Source organism: Eutrigla gurnardus (assembly GCF_963514095.1).
Source record: "Eutrigla gurnardus genome assembly, chromosome: 6".
Classification (NCBI taxonomy): domain Eukaryota; kingdom Metazoa; phylum Chordata; class Actinopteri; order Perciformes; family Triglidae; genus Eutrigla; species Eutrigla gurnardus.
This window is the reverse complement of record NC_139920.1, coordinates 15429631-15452213: the sequence shown is the minus strand read 5'-3', so window position 1 is coordinate 15452213 and position 22583 is coordinate 15429631. Positions and strand designations below refer to the sequence as shown.

The window sequence follows — 22583 nt, the reverse complement described above, 5'->3', positions numbered from 1 at the left end:
TTCAAAATCAATGCAACGCTTTGGTGACTGGAATGAATCTTAACTCATCAAGGTTATGACTGTTGCACCATTAAAAAAAAAAGAGGAGGAGGTTAAACAGGAGGAGGCATGAAGATCACTATAATGACCATAGAGAAACCAAGCCCTTGCTAATTAAGTGCATCTCCATTTCAACCCGGGGAAGAGGGTTCGCTAATTAAATGACTGGCTGTCAGTGTCTGGGGTCAATTTAATTTGCTCGAATCTAACTAACGGACAACCCGAGGCGATAGCTGCAAAGTCACAGCCCACACACTGCGTTAGTGTGGGGAGTGCACGTCGGTGTGCAGTTAGCTCTGATTCACCGTGCTCCACTTTCACTCGTCTAAGCCTGTCTCCGAGAGCTTGTTGATGTTCGTGCGCATGTGAAAAACGGGGAGGATCGCTGCCACATGCAGAAATGATTCCTAGCTTTTATATCTTCATAAAACTCGGTTGTCATAGCAATGTGACTTAAAGCCATAATGGATAAAACAGTTCAATGTTCTTTTTTAAGGCAAAGTCCCAGGCTGCACCGCTTCACAGAAACACTGAACGGGCCTGATGTCCATCTTGAATCCCCCGCCTCGACCGCTCATCTACTACTGTTCTGATTTCAGTCACAGCAACACGGAGAAACAAAGTGAAGTGATTGGATCTACCATACGAAATCACAGAATCTGGTGTATATGAAATCATGGTGTACCCATATTTATTTCCAATGTGATCAATCGCTTTGGAGGGAACTCCTGCCAGATCTGCCTGGAAATGTACAAATTGCAATTTCGTGGGTCCCGGTCCAAATGTGTGTGGTTTCAGCCTGCTGTCATGGTTACCAGCTTTGGGACATAAAGTAAAGACGGGGAACCTTTTCTACATCCAAGCAAAAGACATTGGACACATGTATCCCATTGAACACATATGATGACTTTTCAGTGTGGAGCTGTTTTCAAGCATTTTCCTCCAGAGTCACTTGTTCTTTTTCCTGGTCATCAGCTTTCTTGATGAGGCCTGACATTTAAGAAGAACATTGCTTGTACGTTTAACGGGATCTATTTTAGTTACAATACATTGGTCTGGCTTGTTGTGTTTTAGGTACGCAGCTAGCTATCACTTTCATTACAGATTAGTAAAAATTCCCAGCACAACATCAAACAACCCTGTCATCAAATTGAGTTTTTGAGTGACCAAAAATCCCAAACCCCCAAAAATATACTGTTATATACGATGGAAGTCCAAGAAAAGCAGCAAAATTCTCATATTGCAGATCGTGAAACTGTAAAATCTTAAACGAATACTCGATAACCAAAATGCTTGGCAGCTCGATTATGTGTGGTTGGGGGTTGCATTTCTGAGAGCTGGGTTCCACATAGATTAAGAAAATCAACACGTTTTGAGCTAACAAGCTTGAAATCCCAACGGTGACCGTGCTCTCAAAAAATGGTTCAACAAAAACAGCAACCCATCTAAAAACACATCAAAACCAGTCGGAGCACTACCGCATTTTACCAGCTCCAATGATCTCCCTGAGAGGGAGAGTGAGAGACCCACACGTGTGTTTTAAACTCACATTTACAGATGCTAAGATATCATTCATGAGAGACCTAGACCTCCGACTGGACTTCTTTATCTCCCTCATTCAACCAGGGTCTCGTCCAGTCCAGCATGTTGGGAGGGTGAAGCCTGTCAGCTATCGGGTGCTGCAGTTCTGAAATAACAAGACCCCCTTTTGTCCAAAAAGCACTGGGGCCAAAGGGGTGGGGGGGGGGGAGAGAGAGAGAGAGAGAGAGAGCTATGCAGATACTAACAGCCTCCCTACATCTACCCAAGAGGCTCTCAGTCTCAGTCTGGGATGTTTGCTCTCCCTCTCCACCAGACGGGATCTAATGCTTTCCACATGTGAGAGAAAAATGGGAGGGAGTGGAGGGTGGAGGAGAGGAGATGGGAGGAGAGGGGAGAACTGTGGAAAAGTGGGGTGGCTGTGGCTCAGTGGGTAGATGTTGCTACCAAGTTGCTCCCCGGGCGCTTTGCAGCAGACCACTGCTCCCAAATGATTGGAGTGGTTTAAATGCAGAGGTCAGATATCTGCACCTGCATGCATATGAATATTGAAATTAAGTACAACTGTAAGTGGAGAAGAGAAGGACGGCTGAGCCTTGGATTTATATCAACCAAATATTCATGTTTATTTAAAGCTATAACTGTGAACAAAGATGTTAAATGTGTAAAGCGTCCAATATATTTGCCTTTACATGGTAATAAAGAGACAGTAAAATTAGCACATGGTTGTGCTAATCATACTTGAATAATTAGAAATACTAAAATGTATTTTTCAATGAAAGTTTACTATGCAAATTTCATGCCAACTCAGAGTGCCCTATATAAATGTATCAGACTGATTTTTTTTCATCTTATTTTAGCCTGACAGCAGCAACACGTGCAGTAGGGGCAGCGCCAGGCAAGCAGTGCATTATGGGAATAGCAACTTGCTGTTAAAGTGGAGCCAATGTGAAAACTTTCCAACGGTAGATCAAAGCCGCATACCTGAGCGCCTCCATTTAGCGGATAAAAATCTAGGAGTGAAAGAGGATGAAAACAGAACCTCACACACTGCGGTCAAAACAGTTCAACAAAGGAATGCAGGATAATGAGAAAACACTGGTTTTTATAGGGCTTTTGAATGTTTCTCTACATCAAAAAAAGGGCCAATAAGTAATGGTGTTTGTGCTCTCACAACAGGACAGAGAATGAAAGCCAAGAGATGATCGCAGTGAAACCACTCGGCACTGTGCGGCCATGAACAGGGAGATCATGGCTGAGCGTGAATAACTGGGGACAAATCTAAATCAGTTGAGATCCAGGTACTGTGCTTGTTCCGTATGACCGACTTCATGTCAAGAATGCAGGTAAATTACTATGGGGAAATCACAAAATAAAATCTTTCAGGACCAACAGCTTCCACTCAGTTGACAAATGTCCCGAGCGAAGCAAACAGGCGGCGCAGCAGTGGAAACTGAGTGAGAGTCTCACAAACACTTAACCTCTGGACTGGGCTGGACTTCAGCCGCCTCGGGGCCCGCTGCCAGCTTCCCAGCAGATTCTGGCACCACGAGTCCCAGTCACAACCTTGTGGTACACCCTACCAAGGCCAAAACTTCATAGTGGCCTCCTGGAGATGTCAAAAGGATCGGAAAAGGTGTGTGTGTGTGTGTGTGTGGGGGGGGGGGGGGGGGGGGGGGCATCAATACAGGGGGGCATCAATATATTCTAAACGTGCTTCCTGCCAAAAGACACTCGCTCTCAGCCAAGTGAAAGGATGCACAAACTGCCCTAGATTATCTTCCCATTCCTATGCTGTGGACTCAGTTAGGCTTTTATTTGCAATGTACAAGCATCAATAAGGAATATAAGGAAATAAGACACCACGCTCTTGAATGTGTGCAACAAAAACAGTGCTTATAGCTCAATTACTCTTCTGGACAAGGATTTTCATTTACAATAAAGAGACGCTGTATTTTCTTGTTGTTTTTTGTTAAAGTGGTGGGAGGCAGTGAGAATCAAACCAAAGTAAGAGTAAGAGAAAAGAATAAAGACAGTAGAAATGTGACTGCACGACCATTAAATGTGTGTGGCTTGTGAATGTGAAGGAGCAGCAGAGAAAAAACAGAGGAACAGATCAGAGAGATAAAGAAGAGAAGGGACATAGGACAGGGGGGGTGGCGTTCCCGGGGTGGTCTCCTCGGGTTTCTGAACACGGTGTGAGATCATGTCTGGCCACTGTTATAAGGTCTCTCTACAGACAGGGCGCTTTGTTCGACTCTGTGTATTCTTAGGGCAGTTACACGCACTGATTAATAGAGGCATGTGTCGCTCTGCAGAGAGGCTTAAGCCACACATGATACCAGTTTTGCCTTTGCCAAGACAAACTAGAACCGCCTGGTCCAGCTGACCCTCATGTTCACACCAACAACCTGGATTCAACCAGCAACCGCAGCCTGGAAGGAACGCGTCCGTCGTGGGTTGGAGCATGTCCGTCTTCATGCCTTTAACAGTGAGCGTGGTAGCGATTCATTTGCCGTCAGGTGTTTGGAGAGAGCTAATGCAGCGGTCTCGTGATAAATTCTCCTTTCATGAAGGTTGTAATGTTCAGCGGATGTTAAAACTGTTTTAGAGGTAATGATTCAACTGTGTGGACATTTTAAGGGCTATAGTTCGTGGTGCTGATGAACAGTGTTGCATTGTGGATGGTGGGGTTTCTAATATTTAGTAGACTCTAATTTATATAAATGGAGTGGAATAGATGCGTTTCTGTACAATTAAACTGCACTATTACTGTAGCTGACAATATAACTGTAAAAGGTGTTAAAACAAACAAACATTATAACCTTCTGCAGGTTGGATTCATTGCCCTACTTCTGTATTAGACTGCAGTGGATAGGAGTTACGTCTAGACCATACCAAACCAATGCCTCTTTACTTCAGGGATTCATTACATAGATTTATCACGCTGTATCACATGAGAGAAATGTCCTTCACCACCGTGGCTTTTCTTTTGCTCTCTGGATGGACAAAGAGCAGAAGTTTCTTCAGTCAGGTCACAACCTATAGAGTTTTCTGTTGAGCTAGTTTACAGCACAGTAAGTGATGCTGCTAGTGACTGGTTTAGTGATGAAAACGCAGATTATGAAGTTGCCATGTGACTGCAAAAAAGTGCACTCTGCATGGTTTAGGCAATTCACCACTTCATCATACGTGTTAATTGTTTGATTTTGTTCCATAGAAAACAGTTCACATGGAGAAATTACCCAGACATGTGATCAGGGCAACAGTATAAACAATGTGGGAAAAGAACTTCTCCAAACAAACTTGTGAGTATAACTTATATAAAATATCATTACTGAGTAGAGTGTTGCATGTAGTGGTCGTACAACACAGCACAGCACAGCATTAATCTTCATGACATGAGATGATTAACTGGATGTCGGATTTGTGTTGGCTACCCGGCGTGCCAAGGGAGGCAACCTGGGAACTGTGGTGAGGAAGGAAAACACCGGCCTATGCTTGGCTAAATTACAGAAATACCAATACAAACATGTTTATGCGCCGTCGTATCGACTTGTATAAAAATTACACATTCGTACAGACGCATCGTGCACCCAATGGCAAAGGACGCCTCACATGACACGTGAAAAACATTTTTCACGTCCAACCTGTCTTCACCGATGCTCTTGCACAAAAGGAGGGGGGGGCAATTTATGAGTTGTGACCCTCACTAGTGGCAGGAAACCACATGACTAAAGTATACACATAAAACACACGCAAGTGCACAAACGCCCTTTCTCGCTGCGTTATCGTGCAAATGCAGTTGAGTGACTCACAAACACAATTTCTATCAGAGAGCCGTCTAACAAGTCAGCAGAACTGTCTAAAAGACGAAGCACCCGGGTCTTTTACTTTTAAGTAATAGTAGCAAAGAATTACTGTGTTAAAAGTAAAGGTCCTCCATTGAAATGTTTTATAAGTATAAATAAGAAAAGTTTCAGTACTTCAAAAACTACAGTGCTTATGTAATAGTACTTGGTTACATTCCCACTGGAGATTAAAGTTGGAAACGAATTAAAGAATGAAGGAAAAAAAGGAGATCAAGTAGGAAAAAGTATTGTCTGACTCATGAAACAGATCCGTTCGGAGATATGTTTGACGGAAAGTAGAGAGAGATGATGTTTGGAGGGGGTGAGGGTCTCTTGAGAGATCAGAGATGGGGAGGAAGAGCAGCCACAGTGGGAAAAAAAAAAGAAATGCAAACAAAGAAAAGATTATAAATGTGCACCTGTTCGTTTTGGCTCAGGTGAGGCACATTTTGTATTCCCTCAAACTCCCACGTACAGCTTTGACTAGAAACGCAAACCAACGTCAGGAGTTTGGATAAGAAGCCCTTCCGACAAACTCCTGTTGCTAACTTGCTAACCTGTTGTCTGACACATCAAACAAACATATCAGCTTCTTATTTTCATAAAATATAGTAGCAAGCGGGAAAAATAAAGCGAAGTTTGTCTGTTAATATCCCGTCTCAAATAACGACCTTCACACTCTTCTGTTGAGGTTGAAGAAAACTAGCTACCTGCTCTTCAGAGCTAGCCGTATTAGATAACCTTATTAGCTTGAGGCTATCGAGAACAACAACCGAGCAGAGAAATAACTGAAGAGAGACTAAAGGTGACTCAGTTAAGGTGAATAAAAGTTCCTGGTCACTAATAATGTATTTAATGACACATTTACCCAGCCATAAATTAAGTAGTCTGGGTAGCAGGAAGCTAACGTGCTGAACCAGCTAACATCAGTGCTAAATCTAAGGAGCCGCTTCTACAATCGCTGGCTAATATAACAGTTAGCTCTACCTGAACTCCATACGACATGTTATTTTTTTATTTTGAATGTGTCCACCGTCATTACAGTTATATCACTTTATTTCTTTCACAAGTGTGCTTCTTGTGAGCTGCCACAGTGCCGCCATGCACAATCCCACTGGAAGACGTGTTTATAGGCGCCCCGGCACATTTTGGCTTCTCTTTAGCTTGTTACACTAGGAAGTGACATGCGGTAAAATACATTCTGGAGGGCGGCAGGTGAGTGATCACAACTGGCAGCGGGAGCTAGAAACGAAAACCTGGACTGGGTGAAAGACCAACCCAGTACGGCCCAAAAATATGAGTTTTCGAGCAAAAACAGGATTGTTTTAAGATTTTTGTGGTGCATGCACACATTAAATTTACAGAAAAAGAATGAACCTGATGTATTAATGTAATTTTCTCTTTATCATTAAAGTTTAGATGAAATGCCTTTTAAACCCTTTTAGATCACATTCCCATATTTTTCACCGATTTAGTAACATATGCGTACATATTTTTTCCCAAAAATTCCCTTTTTTTCTTTTCCTTCTTCTTTCTGAAAATACCAAACTCAAATCATCTTTTATTCCTGTAAAGCTATAATATGATGTGTACTTACCAATAATATGACATCCATCCATCAATCAATCAATGGAAAGTGTGTGTGCATGTATGTGTGTGTGTTCTAAGCCTGGATTTGATTTAAATAGCCCGAGTAACTGTACAGCGCTCAAATATACAGTCTCACAATACAGAAGCTAAAACATTCTCACTTCTGTTCCATGGGACTTTAAATCCCACTGAACGGGTCTTCAACCACACAAGCTCATGGAACTGTAGGCAGCAGCTTTTCAGTGAAAATATCTAATTAAAAATAAGGCCTCAGTGCACGATAAATACAATGCATTGGAAGTGTTTGTACTAGGGCTTAAATCTCAGGCATGAAATTAATATGCACAAATGGTGTTATGCAAAAAAATATGGAGGAAAAAAGGATCTAATTTGCAGTCATTAGCACTCACGCAAAGCCCACATAGTGTCTGTGTTTCACAAACATGTCAAGCTGAGCTCTTAGACAGCAGGCAGGCCTGTGGTGGATGTCAGCTGAATATGCATCAGGTTTCTTACCCTGCGCTGTCTAAACATCGGAAACCTCTCCTATTCAGATTCATGAGCCCATCGTTGCTGTGTGCAGGAGCTCAAGTGTGTGTGAGAGAGAGAGAGGGAGAGAGAGGGAGAGGGAGAGAGAATTGTTCCCAAAGGACATTCACAAGTTTCTGGTATGTAAATGATGAGTAGCTTTGCTGCTGTGAATATGAGAAGGAGGGGGAGCAGTGTTTTGAATGTTTTGAAGTATGCAGGACGCATGCGACAGCTCTTCTCAAAGTGGAGTATTCCATTTGGCACCCCCGCGGTCAATCAAAACGCCTGGTTAGGGACTTCATTAAATAATAACAATATTCATATATTCACATTCCAAGTGTGGGTGAAATGACGGTATTTTATATTTATATATAAAATATTTATAGCATTATCAAGTCCAATTTTCTTTTGTTTTGTAGAAACTACGATGATTTAAGAGCGTTCATTTTTCCATGAGATGGCTCCAGCGTTGTGTACAGAGAATCCATAATTTCACACAGATATTTGACAATACAGCCATAAAGATATTTAAAGCTGAAACCAACAAGGGCTGCATTAAGCTGCAGCCACAGTATGCAGTCCTGCCAAACCACTGATTCGACTCGGACTACATTTCGCTGCCGGCTTAACAGCAGAACAACAATGGCGCCCATTTCGTGTTTGTACCTTTTATACAGAACAGTGAGGCGGAATAGCGGAGCGACAACACCGCCTTGAGCAGGCTGTGTGAAAAGGCCCCACTAACAATCTCGGAAAAGACTGTTCAACTATTACTTAGTCTGATTTCTTCAGCATTATACAGTAAAGGCATTGTTGTAGACCATAAACATTTGATTTGTTTGAAACTGTACACAGCATTCTGATTGAGGGATGATGGGCATACTTAAGTGCATGACAACAATAAAACCTTCATTCAGGCATTCGTACATTGTTGAATTTATATCATAACTGATGCTATTAAACCATTTATTGATACAATGGTGAATGAAAGAGATAAATATAGATACTTATCACAATTCCATAAAAGGAGTCCTGATCATTAATTTGCAACATTGCCTGCATTGTTAAGCGCACACGCACGCACGCACGCACGCACACACACCGTTCCCACAGAGCTCAGTATCAGTCTAAGAGCCTTTTCACACATAGACCATATAACACTCTCGGATTAACGTTTCCAGAAAAGGTAAGAGATCTGGCTTAATTCACACCATCACCAACGGAGCTGTTTACGGCTGCTACATGCTTCAATTTTCTTTTAATGCCATCAAAGTCCTATTTTGTCATTGTTTCAGTTTAAATTGCCATTTACCAAGTGGATAATGTTTCCTAATATGTAGCATCACACATTTTTGTTTCCTGTAATCGTGTTAAAAAAAGAGCAGGAAACAACACTGCAGAAACCTGATTCAGGAATAAACTCCCTAAAGACACCCGTTAAATCCACACACCTTTTACTTTGTGATATAAAAGCTGTGAGGTTTTATGAGTTTGCTCTACCAATGGTGGGAAAACCGCCCGTCACATTTGCACAGATATTGTTATTCATATCTAACATAAGCTGATAACGGGTAACGGGGGACATCAAGTCAGCATAAATCTTGAGATTTGATGCGTCCATATGGAAATTCACGTGAAAAACAATGCTAGATTAAATTTACTGAAATTCTCCACCACAACATTTTTTTTCACATATGAACAAGCAAGTTCCATAAAAATGTAGTGAAAGGGCTGAATGCGGAGACGGGGTTCGTCTCCTGCTCAGCTGCCAAGAGATGCCAGCAGCAGAAACCCTCAGCTGTGTGACGGTGCCAACACCAGGGCTACACACACTGGGGAAAGCTGGCATGACACCAGGCAGCCAACGCTGGCAGTGAGCAGGCCTGCTGAAAAAAGAAAAAAACAAAAGAACATTCTGGGACACAGAAGTATGGAATGATAGTAGAGGATCGGATACGATGTAGGTTTCCTGTACAAAAGGGTTAACTGGGCTTAGAGAAAGACATGTGAATGTTTAAGTAGTGAAACAGACCTGCTTGCTGTACAACTGGCTTTACATTAGACCTCTCAGCTGGACCACAGTGCCGATTTCAGTGGGCAATGGGCAAACAAAGACAGGCTGACAGTGGGGTTTCTTTTGGACAGGAGATAGGAGGATGAAACTGATGCTGCAGCCAGAAACATAACAAAAAAAAAAAAACACAGGATTGTCCCTAAAAGTACAATATTAAATGGATCTGAGATGCAAGCAGCAGCACCATTTCAGACTGTACCAATAATTGTGAACTCGTTTAAGAGAAAGAAATAAAGGATTAATTGCCGGTCTGCACCGGGTGCCCAGTGTGTGAACCAACGAGGTAATGAACACAGAGACCAGACGGTCCTATCTGCCTATTTTACTAAACAAACAATTGTTTTGTTTCTTTGTAACTTAGCTGGGAAATCAAACCGCAAAGAGAACCTGCACACACAGATGGAGTCAGCCACGGAGAAAAATAATGAGAAAACTGAGGCCAAGATGTAAAAATGTGTTGCAAGATGATTTCAAGATGGTCCCTATGCGACAAGAGCAATGTGTTTTTATTAGTCTGGGACCTGTACCGAGGCATTGCGGTTATCATTTGGGCACAGAGAAAAAATGTGAGAGCTCAGTGATCATGTCTTGCCTAAATGAGCTCTGTTTTCTGCTGGGCTGACTGAAATATCCGATGCGATGCTGAGGGCCGAGTTGCTGCAGTGTTGACTGAAGAGGCACTGTGCCGACACAATTGAAGGTGAGCTCGTGAAACAGCGATCTAGTCAGTGGTGCGTCCAGACGACCCACGTGGGACACTGACTTATGCAGAGACGGCAGGATTTGCACTCACACAAGTAGCATTCATTTACCATTCCTGTCGTCAGTACCCATAATTACTAACATTACTGTATCTTTCAGGTATAAAAAGGTCTAGCAATCACAACACAACCGAGTGGCACCATACAAATGTAATACGAAGCTTCCATACGTCTTTAAGAATTGTACCTTCAAAAGTAGGCTACATACTAAACAAAACACATGCAAAATGCAGTCACACTATAAAAAGATACCAGAACAATTAAATAAATGTGATGTAAAAAACATTGTATTGACAAAATTGTGCTAAATACTCATTTACTTTGCCTCTCAACATGGCGCCGGCTCATAGCTAGTGGTGCTAACAGCGCTAACAGTAAAAACAACAGCAAAGGCTAACAGAGCTAACCTGTTAACCTGAGGGGGAACCAGAGGGTGGATCAGTGGGACACATTCATATGCATGAACATCGCAACCAGGCTACATAAACAAAGCATGGGTGAGCTCTGATTACAACACAGAGAGAGAGAGAGTGACTTCAAGATATAGTGGACACATTACTCCACTATCTCGTTAAATAGCAAACTGTTTGCCGCTACATTAACACTCTGAATCCTGTATAGTGCACCTTTCACAAGTCCACAATACAACAATAAATCAGAACTAAGGCCCCGGGCCGGTAGCCTGTCTGTTAAGGAATATGAGCAAGGCTACTCCCTGAACAGATTCTCTGAAAGAGGACCCTTTCTTCATTAAAGCCAGGACAAATGAGCTGTATACTTTGGTGGTCTGCAATCACGTCGACGTGCCAGCAGGAGAAGATGTGTTTAACACCAAAGCCTCTCCTAACGCTCATCTTCCATTACTTGAGAGTCAGTCCAGATCAAATAAGCCAGTCGTTTGGCAGAAACCAAAGCAAACTCAGAGACACTGATAGCTAAACACAGCTGTGGCCGCTCCACGCATGCAGCGTCACACGAGTCTCTGTTTATGATATGTAAGGGTATAGGTAGAGATAGAGATGAGTTTCAGAGTGTGACTTCAGGTGTTTACATGTGTTTGGAAGGTTGAAAGTCTCTGAAGCAGTCTACCCATTTTTTCCCCCTCACACTCAAACGGCCCGACACTCCTCCCTTCCTCCTAATTAGAAAGCTGTATCACATTTTCTCGCTCTGCATCCCTTTTCATCTTCTGAACGAGCCCGGTCTTACAGAGAGGAAAAAGGCTGAAAGTCTTAAGCCCAACTCATTAGCCCGGGTTACTTCCTGACTCATCTTCAAAAGCAAGCAGAAGACGGAAAAAAAAAAGAGAAGGCACAGGACAGTTTCACATGCCGCCACCGGCAGACACAATTACACTGAGAGATAGGAACGGGGAGCAGAGAAGATGAAGAAGATTGACAAGTTTGCACTGTAGTTACTAGTTTCTCTTTTGTCTGGCTGCTCAGACCTCAAGGCGCTAGGGGAAACCTGCTTCCAGTCTCTGCTAAGCTACGCTATAATCACCTCCCGGCTTTAGCTCCAGTCTGACATCCACACTAATATGGTTTAAGATGCATTACTTTTGTTATTTTTGTACCTAACGTTCACACTGCTCCGTCGTTGTAGAGGAGACAACTACAAAGCATCAGGAGCAAAAACTTGAAATCTCAGCATCCACTGAAAAGACATAAATAATAGCTGGATATGTTGTGTTACAATCATTACTGGCCGATGTCACTACGGTTATGAATGGACGAGAGGAGAGAAGTTAGACTAACTGAGCTGACCTCCACAACCCCGTGACCCCGGCGTCTGAGAGGCGGCGTGCAATTCCTCACCGTCACAGACGGCGATGCAAACCGCTGTCCGCGTTTTGTGTGTTTGTGTGAGACCTGTTATTTCTTGGCTGCCACTGCTGCACACAAACACAATCTCTCCCAGCTTTCCTTTTGCACCCTGAATGGCCCTCCGGCTCGAGGAAGAACCCCAAAGCCTGCTATTACGTATTAACAGCCAGATCGTTGCCTCAGAAAATGCACCTATCCAAATACAGAAATTTTGCAAACAGGCATAAAATGTTGGACTGAAATCCGAGACAACTTCGGGATTGGCTTTTTGCAACAACAGTGAAGTTTAGGTAAACCGCTAGTTTGTGTATGTGAAAGACAAACAGAGAGAAAAAAAAGAGGCACGAAAAACAGTCTGATCTGCTTCTCCACAGTAGGAGCTCCAACTTTCTCCTCATCGAGAATGCAAAGCCTCTTCTGCACCCGTGTGTGTTAGCGCTGTAAGGGGGATGGGGGCCTTACGAACGCATGTTGTCTAGGGGAGGGGACGGGTCCCTCTGCTCTGCTTGGTCTCCCAGTCGGGTGTTTTGCTCACTGCCCCCTTGCCTTCGCCACAAGCCCCCGCCCCTCCATTCCTTTCCCCTTCTTTCTCTCTTTCATGGAGAGTTCATTTTGAGTCGTGCCCATTGTGGCGAGTGAAGGGACTGACTTGCTAAGGGGTGGCCCGAGGTCCCCCGGCTCACACTGCCAGGTCAGCCCTGTTGGAGCTAACTACGTAACACTGGCAGGAATCTGGAGAAGAAAAACACAAAGCCTGGATCACCAATGAAGATCCCCCTTTCTCCCTATCATTAGTGCATTTGTTGTCCCTGTGTGTGTGTGTGTGTGTGTGTGTGTGTGTGTGTGTGTGTGTGTGTGTGTGTGTGTGTGTGTGTGTGTGTGTGTGTGTGTGTGTGTGTGTGTGTGACATGGCCAACGGGGTGATAGTGAATGGGAGATTTAAAAAAAAAAAGTAATAGAGGCAGTGGGATCATTAAAAAAAGTGAGAATGAGCTGATTAAACACAGTCAGTTAATTAGCTCTCCTCTTTAATAAAGTTAGTTGCTCTCACTGAAAACCTGGAGGCTTGTTGCACGCCGCTCATTTTAATAAAGCAGAAAATTAGTGCTGAAACGTTACTTGACTAATCAGCAGATGGAAATCGATTGATCATTAAAAGTATGACGGCATGTTTTATATTTTTTTTGCCATTTAAAAGACTAACTGGAGGACTACTCTGGGATTAATAGTATACAGAAATCGTTAGTTGCATGCCTACGGGAAAGAAGGAGAGAGAGAAAGCAGGCAAGAATGTTATCATGCATAAATCGTGGTTATCAGAGCTTGACTTGAACAGAGTAAACTGGTCAGGGTCTACATCCAAGTACCAATTATGCTAAACGACTGTGGTTGTTATTTTTTCCCCCCATTCTACAAAACGTCCTAAAAATATTGACCAAAGAAACTATTAGCCTTTGTGAATCATCAGAACAGACGGCCTTCAAGTACCAACATGTGACAACTAATGATTATTTTCCCTCCCTAATTATTCCTTTACCCCAGGCATCACCAAATAGCGGACCACGATCGAGAGGCAGTTCTATCTGGACTATCTATGACCAATTTCTGATAAATTAATGAGAATAAATAGTAATCTTCGTGGAGCATTGCTGTTTCCTGACATTTGTGGCTTCAAACTGCAGGGGCAAATAATCCAGTTAATACTGCAATAGGTTCACTCAAGTGGACCAATTAAATTGTCCGTTTACCGTGTGAAGACAGTTCGCTAGAGAGGGCATGAGAGATGTGAGAGAGATGACAGCATGAAGCAACTGACCTGCAACTTGCTCACCATCTTAGACAGTTTTACCTTTTCTAACCAAAGAAGCAATGTTGACCATTTTTCAAACCCCACAAACTATTAATTATGAAAACAGATTCCCACCATTAACTAACTCTTTCAACTGCAAGATAAGGATACAACACACAGACGGGTGTATGCATGCGTTCATACCTGCAAAGGGCATCCGGATGTTTATGCCAAGTAAAACTGATAACGACAAGATGTTTGCAGCTGGAATGAAATGTTACTTTCCCTAATCTGATCATGTTAGCTAAATTGCACTTAGATACCAGCCAAGGAAATGTTGCGTCTAGATTCTTAACTGGGGCTTGGTATTGGACGGCAGGTCAAAACGAGACGCAAGCTGGGAGAAATTTGGAACAAGCGAAGGCAAGCACAGTACGGCGAAGGCTGAGGAGGGTGCAATCACTGCGAAACCAATTTCAGTCAAGGCCAAACACAGAGGGAGAGGGAGAGAAAAAGGCCTTCTTCAGTGGGGAAATGTGGGAAACCGATCAAAAAGCGGTCAGATAAATGATCTGCCCACGACGGCACAGACAGATTTAAACCACAACAGCTGGTGCAGAAGAGGAAGAACATCATCTTTATGCTCCATGCCGACCGCAGTCCAGCAGGAGCCAAGAGACGGTGCACTCGGCTGGACTGACACAGGCAGAAGAATTAAAGGGATTTGATTTAAATGAATGGGAGCCATGTTGTTCAAAAGCTCTGAAGGGGAAAAAACATCCCTGGAAGTGTTTTTTTTCCTCTACATTTCTTGCTTCCAGCAGGCTTCAAGCGAGCGCATGGAAGTGGGCTGCAGGTAGATTCAACTAAAGATGAAGCCAAACTCCAAATGATCCATGATGTCTGTTCAGGTCTCCTCGCCGGTCGTTTGGCAACCGTTAAAATGGACCTCTTAAAAATAAAATTTCACAAAGTTAACAGTGACTTGTGCCCAGAAACTCCCAAACTAAGTTTGGACGCCCTAGAGCTCATTTTTGGCTGTCGTCACTCAGGATTAATATTTACAAAACAGATAAGTAGTTCTGGGCGATAAAGCCAAAGACGAAATCTCTTTTTTTCACCCTTTGCTAAGCCACTACCCTCTTGGTTACTGTTGCTAGGCCTGTGGAGCTTTCGCACCCAGCATGTCAATGCAATATCAGTGAGAGGTATTCCAAGAAAATAACAGCATATTTCTTGTATAACCAGTGTGAAATATTAGAGACAAATAGACAGGGAGGAACTACAATATACATCTGAAAGCTAAGTTCACTATATCATTTGAATAATTTGGAGTATTGCGAATGAAGAGGCCATTAAAACCAAAGGTAAAGCAGCGGTCCCAAAGCAAGAGTCAGACACTCCAAGACTTGAAGACTCAAGTGAAAACATGCAGTAACAACAATGTTAATAAAACCATTCAAACATTCAAAACATATAAACTAGACATTTTACACACATTTCAAAAAGAAATTCCTGAATTAATCACTTTGATACCATAAACACAAGACAATCTTCACAAACCTCCATTCATAAATCTTGGCAATAACCATGAATGCACATCTGTACAATTTCAGCGTTGGATACAACATTCAGTGAGAGTACATTAGGAAAAAAGTAACCTCATACTGGAATAAGACCTTCAGCTTTGGGCCCACGAGACCTACTTTGTGTCAAAACGTTGAGACATTTAAGAAGCTCTGGTTCCAATGTATTATACGTTCCTTTGTAATATATTCCCATGTAGAAGCTGGATCTCAACACACCAAAGCCCACTAACCCACCCAATGACCCCATGTATGAATTTAAATATCTCAAACTGGATCTACGAGAAATATAGGTGTGTTTCCGTCTGACAACAGCATTTAATCCCCAGTTTTGTCCAACAAGTCGGGGGACTTCGCCGTGTCTGATGTCACTTTGGAGGTAAGACGCGGCGGTGCAGTGCAGTACGATACGAGGCGCGCCTTAGCCTCTCAGTGCTTGGACCAGGGCCAACACATACAAGCGGCTCTACGTTTAATGAAAGCGTGGCCCGTTGCTGTTCTCTCCTGCATTGTGGCGGGATGATAAAGGTAACAGTTGACAGAGCCTGGCTGTTCCCCCCGGGTTCTGGACAGGCCAAGAATTTAGAAGACTGATATCGAAAGTCAGTCCAAGTTGTAAAACACTGCAGATGTCGCGGTGGGCCTTTGCAGATGTTGGCAGGGCGCCCCGTTTTTACATGAAAAAAAACAGGCTCAAGTAATATAATTCTTAATATCAATGCAATCACTTTTTAATTAGGGAAAAGTTTAGCTTGGAAATAAGGTCATGAACACCCAACAGGTTACCATGTTCATTTTCATATCAGCCTGGATAAAAACTAAAAGTATTCACCAAGAATCCAATAACGGTGTGTGAAAGGAAGGCAATGTAAAAAAAAAAAAGAGACGATCCTGCAATAGCTGTTTTGAAAAAAGCAAGCGTTAAAATGGAAAAAGAAGAGAGGTGCAGATAGTTCAGCACAGCCTTGAATGGCTCGTAAACCGCTGAGGCACATCGTGATTTATGGCTGGACTAAAAAAGAAGGGCTTGTGCTGTAGAATTGCAATGCGAGGCTGACTAATGCAAAGCACCTGTAGCTCCGACGACTGGAAGAGAAAGGAGGTGAGAGTAAGAGAAGGAGAAAGAAATCCCTACGACTTTCAAATCCTGACAATGTGGTAAGACAACATGAGTGTTGGAGAGGGAAAACCGTGCTTGCCATTGGTGTAAATGGGTTAGTGCATATTATCTGGTGTGACTCCAAACCCTGATGCCGATGTGTTGTGATGTGTGTATTGGACGGACTGTACAGAGCTAGAAAATATATATTTCACCAACAAACAGCAAACCATATCGGTTATCTAACCTGCTACCACCCTCAGCACATGTTATACTTTATTGGTATTATTCAACTTTTCAAGGACATTCATAATTAAAATGAAACATCCTATTCACATATTCCTACCTTCTTCGTACACATTCAACACTAATTTGCCCTTTGAATGAGTGTTAATGTGAAGGAAAATCATATACATCTAATAGAATATATACACTCTAATCTTCTAATCAACTGTACATGTAGTCAACATCCACACACCCTGCATGGACTGCTAAGGCATGTCAGACTGGGTGTGGATCAGTTCATACTTAAACGTGCAGCGAACAGAGAGAATGAATGAGAGATGGTAATAGTCCGACATGTAACCTTGACTGTTTGAGCGCACAGACATGCAGGCAATTCAGTAAGAAGGCTTTGAAGCTGTACTGCAGAGAACCGAGCAGGAATTCTGATGTGCTGGTGTGTATCCTCTATCCTCCCGACTGCCTCCAAAGAGAGGAAACACGCCATAAGCAGCCGAGACAAACGAGAGAAAGCAGAAAAATAAGTGGAATCATAATAATGGCAGGTGGAAGACATTTAGATCAAAAACTATAATCCAAGCAACAAAGCAGGGATTGGGGTTCTGTGATAGCCCCTCAACTGGTGTTACCTTTGGACCAAACCCAAACCAGAAAATCACAGTTTAATGACAGTAGCACCAATTTTCTCTTTTCCTGCACAAACCCTCCATTGCCCTTAAATCACTATCAATATTCAAGTAGGGGGCCGGGGAGGCGAGGGGAGCCAACCTCAATAACAAACCACACTTTTCAGGGGATTAAGACCCTTCAAGATAACACGGTGAAATTTCTTCTGTAAATAATCAGCCGGCGGGGCGTAAATACCCTCTCTGTAAAAGCAAGGGAGCCGGACTTTTCACACAGCGATGAGTGATCTCTTCTTGGCTTCGCCGTTAGTGGTGTTCAGGGCACGCCGGTCCGTTTCCAACAGCGATCAAGCATGGCTTATAATAATCCAGAAAATAGATGAATAGTTGCAATAATCAGATTGAAATCAACTGACTTGATTAAAAGAAAATTAACTAGGTGATTGCGGCAGAATGCCTTTAAAATTAAATTTAAATGCATGGATTGGCTTTTATGACGTAAACCTAAGAGAGAAACATCCCCTGAAAAGTTGAACCACTACAATTAAACAGCATGTGTCGACTGGACGCCCTCGTGTCCCCTGATAGTTGAGTAACTCAATGACAGATTGAACAAGGTTGACCCGGTGACTCAGAAGCACTGACAAGGAAATCCTCAAATTACACATCTGCCAGAGAATGAGGGGTGGAGTGGAGAGAGGTAGAATTACGTTTTTAAATGGAGATGCCAAGATGCTCGCTGGATAACAAAAACCCTTCAGATCTTCTCCGTAATAGCAGAGCGTGAACTTTTGCATGCTGGCGTCTTCGTGCCAAAAAAAAAATAAATAAAAAATAAATAAATAAATAAAAGAAGCCTTGATGAGATAATGAATGTCAGCCGTGACTCCACAAATCAGAAGTCACATTAAAGCCAATGGTGCTGCTTGGATACATAATCACAGCGTGGAGAAGTCGGTTCCTCCTTCGCTGCACCGGGAAAAAGGAGAAATGCCAAAAGGGACAGAAAGATGAAGTGGAATGGGGGTCCATCGGACACACCTGCACACTGCCAGTCCGGCTGCATCCCAGCACCAGAGCAGGTGTCCACACAGCCAGCTCCTGCTGATTCCTGCAGTTGTTTTCGCAGGGCAGATGTGGACTGTTTTTACTGGATGGCACATTCATTTGTGGAAAATCACTCTGACAAATCCATGAAATGCACCGCTTCAATCAAACTCGCACCAGCGTCATGCAAAGTCTGATTTTTCACAGCAACAACGACGGCCTCAAAGCTGCTTTCTCACGGAACGTGGGGGGAATCTCACAAGCATATTTCCATAAATACTCGGGGGCCGTATGAAATATGAATTAGCCTTTAAAAATAGTAAGCAAGCGTGATTGCATCTTTGTAGCTGATAGAGCGATTAATGAGAAATAAAAAGACAGAAGGAATGAGACAGAGAGTCAAAGAGCCGATTGTTTAACTGTGAGCACCAGCAGCACAAACTAACACCGAGGGAGAAGGACAAACCGCAGAAAGAGCAGAGACTGAGACACAAACTGGAGCTCGGGGAAGGATGAGCGGTGACAAAGGCGGATCCAGGGGGATCAGAGGAAGCCCTCAAAGGCGACTCCCAAAGCAGGGATGAAGGAAGCTCAGTGTGGAAGCAGAGAAGATGAAACACCCGTTGGGGGCAGGGCCCCCCCGCTGCCTCGCCTCTGTGTTCAGGGCCTGTGAGCTCCTCAGCCTCTGAAGTGCTAAACACCCCACCCCCCCCCTTCCTCACACCCCGCAGCACCCAGCGCTGCACCCTGTACCTCCTGCCGGCCATTTGGTGACTCAACGCAGGTCCGCATTGACATGGCAAAGTAGTATTCTGCTTGTGATCACGTACGTCTAGAATAAAATCAGGACTGCAGCAGACGATCAGTTTCATCACCGATTAATGTGCCGATTGTTTGCTCGATTGGAAAATAGTGAAAATGTCTATGGATTTGTCCGATCAACAGGCCTAAACTCAAAGCGTTCATCTATTATCACATCACATGAACATAAACTGGAAATCAGTTTGGTATTTTTGTTTTAAAATGACTTAAAATTGAATTCATCTCATTTTCAAATAGTCTGTTAACCAACAGAACTAACACCATGCCTTTAACATCTCATATGAGGATGAACTCAGCAACATTATGGGGGTCAAAATAGCTTCGAGGAAAACACAAAAATTGTGCATGTTGCAGTCAGGGCTGAAACAAGGAGTCAGTGAGTTGAAAACAACGTTCATCTACAACAATGTGGAGTTTAAGACATCTGTTGAACAAAAATGTAAAAATAAAAATCCAAGTAATGTGCATTCCCCCCTAGTTTCTAACGTCTTACTAAGCAAGCGATTAATCGGCTACTCAAGGAATAAATCATCAAGAGAATCTGATGTTGTTCCCTTCCACAGGATGAGGAAAACAAATCTTATTTCTAGTTTCTAGTTAATCATGAGGAGCATCAGTCCCCCTCGTGTTTCTGCAGCCAGCATAGATCCAAACGGATGTGTTCCTGTTGTTTGACGTTCAGGAGACCTACATAGCACAGATTCTCAGACACACTGGAGGGCACGTTCAATTCTAGCTGCTTCTTCTTCTTCTTTTATCTGCACAGTGGCATGCGTACAATCAGCACATCCAGCCGGATGAGGGCCAATCCACAACGAAATGTTGCTTCATGGCTGATTTCTCATGAAAATCCTGTGGGTGACAGTCGGTGTGGCTTTTCAGCAGACACCAAAACAGAGAGAGAAAGAAAAAAAACACCTGAACTTTAGTGGAATCGGTCTATTTTAGCGGAATAATAAAGGCGCCCATCAGAGCAAACCTCCAGCGTGATGATGTCCCAGATAAACGCGTCCCAACTTCAAAGCGTCTGCTGTTGCGCTGCAACCAAACCGCTCATTGTTTCCCAACACTGCAACATTTCTGTCAACAAAGTTGCCCTCTATAATCTACACATAATTTGGGGGGTGGAGGCTGTAAATCCGCCCCAAACTCACAGTGGCACCAGCAGCGACCCCCATTGCCCCTCCACGTTTACCTGCATGGTGAAGACTCCCAGCTCCTGGGAGGACAGCTTCTTCATCTGATCGGCCAGAACTTGCGCCTCTTCCAGGATGGAAAACTCCGTCTCGGCTCCGCAATATCCACAGGAAAGAGCCGAGCAGACTAAAACGAAGCTCCAGGAAAATGCCAACAAACCCCCGCGGAACCCGAGAGATTTATCCCGGAAAGCGGCGCGCGTACTCGGCGTCGAAGCCGGAGGTTTGTCCCCCGTCCGCCTCGCCATGATGGCCATGGAGGACGAGCCGGAGAAGCGCGGAGTCTGAACTGGTGGCGGAAAATGGAAGAAGAAGAAAAAAAAAACTTCAAGGGAAACTACTTTTACAACTTTGCAGCGTAGAGGACGTGTGCCATTTCTCTCCGGCTCGAGTCTCCAAAATCCTCCGCAGCGAAAAGCATCGCGGCTCCCTGAAATCCCTCCAGAGAAGAAAGTAGATCCATGCGTGAAAGAAGAGACTTTTTCCCCCTTTGAACGTGTCGGTGCTCCGTGTTCGGTCAGCCGCTCCAACTCCTGGAAGTCTGGCAAAGTGTGTGTGAGCCGGAGATTCACCACAATGGGGGTGAAAGTGGGAGGCGTGGAAATACACGAGTCCTACCAGCGCCTGGATCTCCGGATCAGTGGATCGGGATTCCGTGGCGCCTTCAAGTGCTGCTGGGAAAAGAACAGCCGGTAAAAAAAAAACAATAAACAAAAAAATGACACTAAAAAAACACAAACATGACAGGAAACGCTAAAATGTATTTAACAGACCTGCCCTTTAGTTACCGACGGACTATATGAGGCTGGGTTTACATGCAGCCGTCAGCAGGATCGAAGTGGATTTTTAGAAAATCCGAGAAATGCCATAAATGCAGGTCCCCTCAATGCACCCACCACTACCATCACCCCTTTCAGAGGTTTCACCAGACAGCCAAAAGAAATGTCTGCAATTATTATTTACATAATGTATTTATCATGTGAACCATAAATCCTATTTCCAAACATGGAGGTGTTAAAGCATTCACACTGCCAGGAATACATTCTTATGGCGTAAATATTGATTTACTTTTTGATTCCTGGCTTAAATGTCAAGTCAAGATTATGTATAAAGTCTGCTTTTTGGACCAGGATCCATAAGTATATCTCAGAAATAGCGGGGACAGACTACAAACTCTGTCCTGAACTCTACATACTAGGGAACCCTAAAGTTATCAATCACATGGTAAAACCTTTAGCTAACTGGGTCCAGACAAGCATCATGATTGGCAAACAGATAATAATGAGAAAGTGGAAAGATGCTGTAGGTCCATTATTCCAGGAATGGGTCTCAGAACTGGGTAAGGTCGCTGCATTTGAGAAAATATCATACAGTCTGTTGAATGAGGTAGAGAAGTACAATGAAAAATGGGGAAAGTTTCTGCAATTTCATTCATTACATGCAATCTAATGGACTAATTCCCAGACTCCTTTTCTACCCTGCTGTCGTTAAGTTATATTCCATCTATCTGTGTCAACCTCTGTCCCAACAAATTATCTGTACTTGTGACGTATGTGTGTATATATGTGATTGCACACACAGGTGTGTGTGTGTGTATGTATATATATTATTATTTTTTTTATCTATTTTTCTTTTAAACCTGTCACATTTTTGGTTTCACTATATAGGTAGGATGAAGGTGGTGAGGGCGCTTCAGAAGTAATCATACGGACATTATATTATGGACACTATTCTATTATTTAATGATCGTGATTCCTCATGTGACAATGGTACAGTGGACACTGGACATACTTCTATGCTGAAGTCTTACTTCAGATACACCAACGCTGACTTGGGCCTCTTGTTTTGTTTTGTTGTTGTTGTTGCTGTTGCTGCTGGGTCATCTGGCAGCCTCTTCAATTTGCTTTATACTTGGAAGCCATTTTTTATTTGTATTGTATAACAAAATAATAAAAAATATAAGT

The 22583-nt window shown here is 43.2% G+C and overlaps 1 protein-coding gene across 1 annotated transcript in view; it reads right to left on the bottom strand.

Moving 5' to 3' along the window:
* The window catches only part of cachd1 (cache domain containing 1), a 71031-nt gene extending 49902 nt beyond the window's left edge, over positions 1-21129 (bottom strand). Inside the window, exon 1 of the mRNA XM_084011365.1 lies at positions 20619-21129. Coding sequence (XP_083867491.1) covers positions 20619-20876 — 258 coding nt within the window. The 5' untranslated portion in view covers positions 20877-21129. The remainder of the gene's footprint in view (positions 1-20618) is intronic.
* Between the last annotated feature and the right edge of the window lie 1454 nt (positions 21130-22583).